We start from the raw sequence: 6,164 nt of genomic DNA, 5'->3' as shown, positions 1-6,164 counted from the left end.
ACCAGGTCACTCACTGCACCTTCGCAATGAACCATGAGAGAACTGAGATGTGAAAGGATGGCACAGGGTTCGTCCTGTGAGGTGAGTCCGCGGCCTGCACAGCCCTCGCTGAGGTACTTTAGAAACATCCCTCTCTATTCGAGAACGCTCTCCCCTCTGGGTGCTTCTCCTCTTCGGGGGGCCACCTTCATCAGCAATCACTCCTTTAATACATTCAAAAAAGGGCGGTGACAGTTCCTGAGCGGAGCTGTTGTTTTGCTCCATTGCGTGACTGTCCTCAGGGAGACGGGAAAACGTCTGCAACGGCAGCTTCTCCGTCTACGGGCGCGCTGCGCGGAAGGGTGAGAAGAGTGATGGCTCAGCTGTGAAAGGCCTGTCTTCAGAAAAACACAGGCCTCATTAACTCCAGTTTCCTCTCGCTTAGAGAGACAGGGCTCCTGAGCAATCTCCGTGACTTCAGGATAAACCGCCCAGGACTTCACAGAATTTTATCCTGAGAAGGTAAGGTTTTTTCTTTACCTTCCCCTTTATATACCAAACCAAAACTAAAGGCACTGCTCAGACCTCAGATTTACTACATGGCTCATAGTTAAAAATACAGATTCACTCCCTCTTTGAAAAGGTGGAATTATATCTTGACTGGGAAACAACTTAGCGTTTCTTCCGACTGTATCTGTTAAAATCAAATGTTTCTCATGGTGTGAGAATCTTCCAGCACTCTCTACCCTGCTCAGTTACTGGCAAACACGTACAGCCGATGAGAATGCTAAATTAAAACACAGGCTATGATTACTGATTGCCGCCCAGTTAACCTCTTGTGAACGACACGGCCTTCTAACGCTAAAAACGACCATCAGCGCGCATTAAGGGCACCGAGTAAAGCGCCCCTGCTGTCGTGAACACCACACTTACCACCCTGTCGTTCCGTCTTCCTCCCTATCAAGTGACAGCCACTGCCTGTCTCTCTCCACCTTCCAGAACACGCTGAGTGCACAGACGGGGCGAGCCGGTGTTCCTGCTTTGTCCTCCTCCCTCCCGTCCCCACTAGACTTCTAGGCGTCAGCAGTGAACCATCTAAGCAACTGCCGGAGGAGAGGAGGAGGGCTGTGAGACTGGGCCACCCCAGTGGCCCTCGCCCCGCCAGGCCCTCAGGGCCTCCAACTCCGGACGCAGACGCCTGGGCCACCGCCTCCCCACTCTCAACCCTCCTGCAGGCGCGCCTTTCCCGAGGCCGCTTCTTCGTCTTCTCAGCGAGCTCTGTTCCTCCCGCTGCTCCCTCGACCAGTCCGGCTCCTGCCCGCCCCTGCCCCTGCTGCCGTCACCACGCTCAGCCAGCACACGCACCTCGCGTGCTGGGCTCCAGCTGGGGTCTGCCTGCCCACTGCCCTGGCCAGCCCATGAGCTCCCTGAGGGCAAGCCCTGTGCCCCATTCCTGGCCACAGGCTCAAGAGCCGACCATCAGCTAACGCAATCCGCCTCTGCTGCACAAACGAGCTCAGAAGTTAAGGAAGGCTCTGCTTTCTCTGTGCACTCCTCCCTCGCTGACCGGACCTACTCCTGTGACTACCACTTCAGGCAGTTAACCGCCAGCTCTCCCTTTCAGCAGTCGACACTCTCCTAAGTCTGAAGAAGTTTAGTGAGAAGACACTTAGCAGCCTCACCCAGATCTGTTCATTCTTCTTGTCCCAAGATCTTCGGGAAGGTTACACTTCCTGTGCCCAGAAGCCAGCCATCCCGTCTGTGGCCTGGCCCAACAGTCGGGACTTTCTCATGTGAAGCTGGCCACACGGGAGGACATCAGCCCTTCCGAAGGCCCCTCTGCCCCACACGCCCGTAGCGGGGCCTTCCCTGCACCCCCTGACGTCCGTGGCGGCAGCACGGGCTCTCTCGGGCTCCACCTGCAGCAGGAAGAGGGCCCCGCTTCAGAGCCAGCTGTCTAATGACGCGGTTGCTTCGACCTTAGGCCCCCGAAGGGCCTTGTTGTGATATGTAAAGAAGCTGGTAAGATCGGAGACGGACCTGAAGGCAGGGGCCCGGCCCCACTGCTGTGTCGTCAGTCCCAGCGCTCCTGCTGCGGAGGCCTTCCGCTCCCGGCTCAGCCGGCCACGCTTCTGCCCACTCCGAGGCCGCCTGCAAGCACTAGTCTTCTACCCGAAGCCTCCTCCCTGATCCCCACAGAAGGAAGAAAGCCCTCACCACAGCCCGGCAGACCACACCCTGCGTGTGTTATCCTGGCGCTCCCATCACCGGGGAGGCCCCCCGGTCACGGCTCCTGCACCCCACTGGGCTCCACGGCCTCCCGTAAGCAGGAGAGGGCCTCCGGCAGAAAGCGGCAGCAAAGTCCCTGGAGCACGGCAGTCAGGTCCCAACAGTTAGAACTTACTGTCCAAACAAGCAAACAGAAACACCTGGCTGCCTGACTCAGGAAGCCTCCGCTCGACAGCCTGCCTGCGGGCGGTGGGGACTGAGCAGAGGCAGCCACGTGAGGAGCCCGTTACCCAGCAGAGCAGACTGTTCTCTGTGCTGGTCCCCACAGTCCAAACAAGGCTACTTTTAAAGAACAAAAGGAGAAAAGAAACTCTCGCCTCTATTTAATCACTATTTAGCGCAGAGGTTAAACCGCCCTGGTGCTGCCTCATGACTTCTGAGGGGGACAGCGCCTGACGCTGTGTGAAGGCGGCAGTTTCACAAGACGACTTCACTCGCTAAAAAGACACGGACGCTTGTGCTGTTAGGAGGAAAGCTTCATCATCGAGTGGGGCAACATTCTTACCAGATTATCGAGCATCCGCATGAGGGCTTCAAACTCCTGCTCACCAATCTGCCACTGGGGAGTTGACCCGCTGCCCTCCGCGGCCGGAGACCCAGCGGGGCGGGACTTGGCTTTGTACTTCTCGGGATCCAGGAGGACTAAGTTGTCTGGCCCTCCTGCACTGGCCAGAGTGCGAACCTTTTCCAAAACAAGCAAACACTACAGTTGGCATTCCTTACTGAGCAAGCAGGTCAGAGGACTATGAGAGATCACTTCAAAAGAAATGCAGGTTTCAAAAGAAATCATCAGAGTATAAGAATAAAAAATGTTAAGTGGATATTGGTAGGCCAATCACAAGGTTATTTTCAGGTTTTCTTTGGCATGAAAAATACTGGCCACTCCACTCATACCTGGAGGAAAAATGGGAAAACAGAGCACCGTTCAAGGTCGTAGGAAGGAGACTGGGGGCTGCATTACCAACCAGACGCAGGTCAGAGCGACCGTGAGGAGAGCATGAACCTGGGGTGGGGCAGCCCTGGCATCAGCAGCACTCACGGCGATGAGACCGTGGCGAGTCTCTACCTCTCTGTGTCAACTTGTTCGAAAGGAGTGCCGAGAGGGTCAAGTGAAACACCATGTGCCAGCTTACACAAAGGCCCTGACGCCAGGGCTAGTGCACACTAGTGCTCCACGAATGGAAGTGACTTACGAATTTGAAAAATAAAAAGTGAGAAATGAAAAGCCCATGGTCATCTGCCAACTTAAACCAGTGAAGTGGCATTTTCCAGAAGCAGGAGCTCACTCCTGGCAGAGAGACTGCTCAAAGGCCACTCCTGCAAAACAAGCAGCAAGAGGCTACGAGGACCCCCACACCTGCACACACGACCAGCGGGCGGGGCGGCCACCACCCACCTGGATCTCACACGCAACCACGAGGTTATGGATGTAATAGAAGGCCTCCTCCACACTCTCGCCAGCGGACACCAGCCCGTGGTTCCGGAGAATGAGGACCTGAAGGAGGAAACGTGAAGGCTCTGTGGACCCAGAGGCAACAAGACGCACACGTTCTCCTCCTTTCTTCCATAAATTTAAATACCACATTAGATGCGCACTGACCTTGCTTTTAGGCCCCAAATTTTTCTGAATTAAAACTTTTTCTTCCTCATCAACCAGAATCCCATGATAATCATGATAAGCCACTTCTCCAAGGGAAAGTGCCTCTGGGGAGATTGGCAAGAGGCCGCACTTCATCGCAGAGACCTGGAGAGCAAAGGGACACCACAGGTGACCACAAGTCAGGGGCTACACGCCGACGGTGACACAGTGAGTTCTCCCCTTGAAGAAATGAGAGGGAATGTCCTTCACCTGCTCTCTATTCAGAACTAGATGAACCATGAACTCAAGAAAAACCTCACTTCTGGGCTCACTACCAATCTACATTTAAAAATCAAAGCCACCACGCTGTCAAGGAGGGCCTCAAAAGAAACTTCACATCTTTCTGGATTTGTCCCACACTGATCATGAAGGCCAAGTGAGCTCGGATTTAATGATAAGATGAGCCCTGGCCGACTGCGAGGAGGGACAAAGGCTTCCTCTGAATGAGGCGTCTCTGAAGTGCGGCAAGGTCTGTGTGCACTTTTCATCTGAGGTTGTAGGTGAGACGGAGATACCTGAAAACCAGGTAAAAGCAAATGTCTGAAAGCTGCAGGGCCACCACATTGTGCGATTTCTCTGCACTTACCTAAGCAAAACCTTCAAGTGTCCACGTAGCCCACTTGCCTTCCTTAAGTCCCCAAACTGACTTCAGACTAGGCTAATTTTAAAGGTCTTCCATTTAGACTAACAGGCTCCAGAGATTCAAATAATATACGTGTAAATGTAACAAGTCTATACAGAAAAGCTAACCTAAAAAGGCACTGCCACAGAAAAGGCGATACCGTATTTAATTCCTTTCCAAGTATCAGCCTTTCCATAAGAAGAAATTTCCTTATAAAGTAAAGGTTATGTTGATAAATTTCAAAACAAATTACATGCTAGCTAACAGTAGTAACCATATCCTCAAAGGTACCTCTAATGGTTCTTTAAAATACATGGATTTCTTTTGTGGGGGAGGGGGCACACTCCTCTGAGGTTGGAAAAGCATGCGTTATTTTAGGGAACAAATCACATCGCTTGGAGAATGATGTATCTAATAACACTGATGCTGACATCAAGGACCACAGCTTCAAAGTAAAACACACAAATCAGACCTAACATTCATCCAAACCACCCAAGATCTGTGACATTAAAACGCCAAAACAGACTAAAATTCAGTACTACTTAATCAATGAGGTCATCTGCCAAACAAGCCTAGAAAGTCACTCAAGCATAAAGCTGTGGTAAGAAGCAATTCTAGACAGTTCTAGAGTGTTTCGCTGTCACAAACCTGCACCAACAAGCAGAAAGTGCACTTTCACACCGAGGGTCTGGGCCTCAGGGTGGCCTGTCTGCACCAGAAGGGCCCGGCTCGGTGGCCAGAATGGCAGGCCCCCGGTGAGCTCTGGGCTCGGAGGCCAAGCCCTCTCACAGCCGCACCGTCCGTGCCCTCCTCCCCCTGCCTGCTTCTTACCCTCCCCAACCACGACGCAGCCCGGGTTCCGCCACCGCCAGGCAGACCGCTTTGGGGAAGCTGGCCAGGTTGGTGTCTAGGCCTCCACCTCTCCATCGCATGCCTGGCTCCCTCCCCAAGCCCGTCAAGCACGCCCAAGTCTCCCGCATCCCACTAACCCTTCCCTGAGCCCAGAGCAGCCTCTACCCGCCCCGCCACATCTCCCACCTCCCTGCTTTCCTTCTGCGCCCCCCAGTCTTCAGCCCACCAAAATCTGACTTCCACCCGTACCTTCATTTTCTAACTGTTAAGTCTTAAGGACGTTTTCAGACTTACGACAGGCTTTTCAAAATTAGATAGTAAATGGACTCCTTAAAAATATATATATTCTTCTTAGAAAAGTCAAACATGGTGAGCAAAAAGAATTTTTTTTTAATTCAACAAAATGAGGCTTATGGACTCGTCGCAGCAAGAGAGAGCAATTCAGAGGAAGCGTGAAGCGCGGCTCAGGGGACAGCTTTCATGCGGAAGCCCGTCCAGGGCAGCACTCACCGCAGCCCCTGCCGGCGTGTGGATGTGCACAACACACTTCACGTCCGGCCGTGCAGCGTAAATTGCAGAATGCAGCGTGAAGCCAGCCTGATTGACCCCCAGGTTAGTGCTTCCACGATCTACTACATCTCCTTGTAGGTTGATTTTAACCTGGAATAAGAAAGCAACATTTCTAAATCTCAAGAGGATTTCAAGTTAACCTAACTGGAAATTACTTAAACCAGTAACATTACAACTAATTTTAAAGGTTTCCGCCTGAGTTAATCACACAGA

General features: G+C 52.7%; 1 protein-coding gene across 1 annotated transcript in view; it reads right to left on the bottom strand.

Annotated features, from left to right (window-relative positions):
* Positions 1 to 6,164, bottom strand: part of ADD1 (adducin 1) — a 74,810-nt gene that overhangs the window by 16,812 nt on the left and 51,834 nt on the right. Inside the window, 4 exon segments of the mRNA XM_032492904.1 lie at positions 2,774 to 2,950; positions 3,665 to 3,763; positions 3,869 to 4,012; positions 5,892 to 6,041. Coding sequence (XP_032348795.1) covers positions 2,774 to 2,950; positions 3,665 to 3,763; positions 3,869 to 4,012; positions 5,892 to 6,041 — 570 coding nt within the window.

The sequence above is a fragment of the Camelus ferus genome, chromosome 2 (assembly GCF_009834535.1).
Source record: "Camelus ferus isolate YT-003-E chromosome 2, BCGSAC_Cfer_1.0, whole genome shotgun sequence".
NCBI classification, from domain to species: Eukaryota; Metazoa; Chordata; class Mammalia; order Artiodactyla; family Camelidae; genus Camelus; species Camelus ferus.
This window is presented reverse-complemented; position numbering and strand designations above follow the sequence as displayed.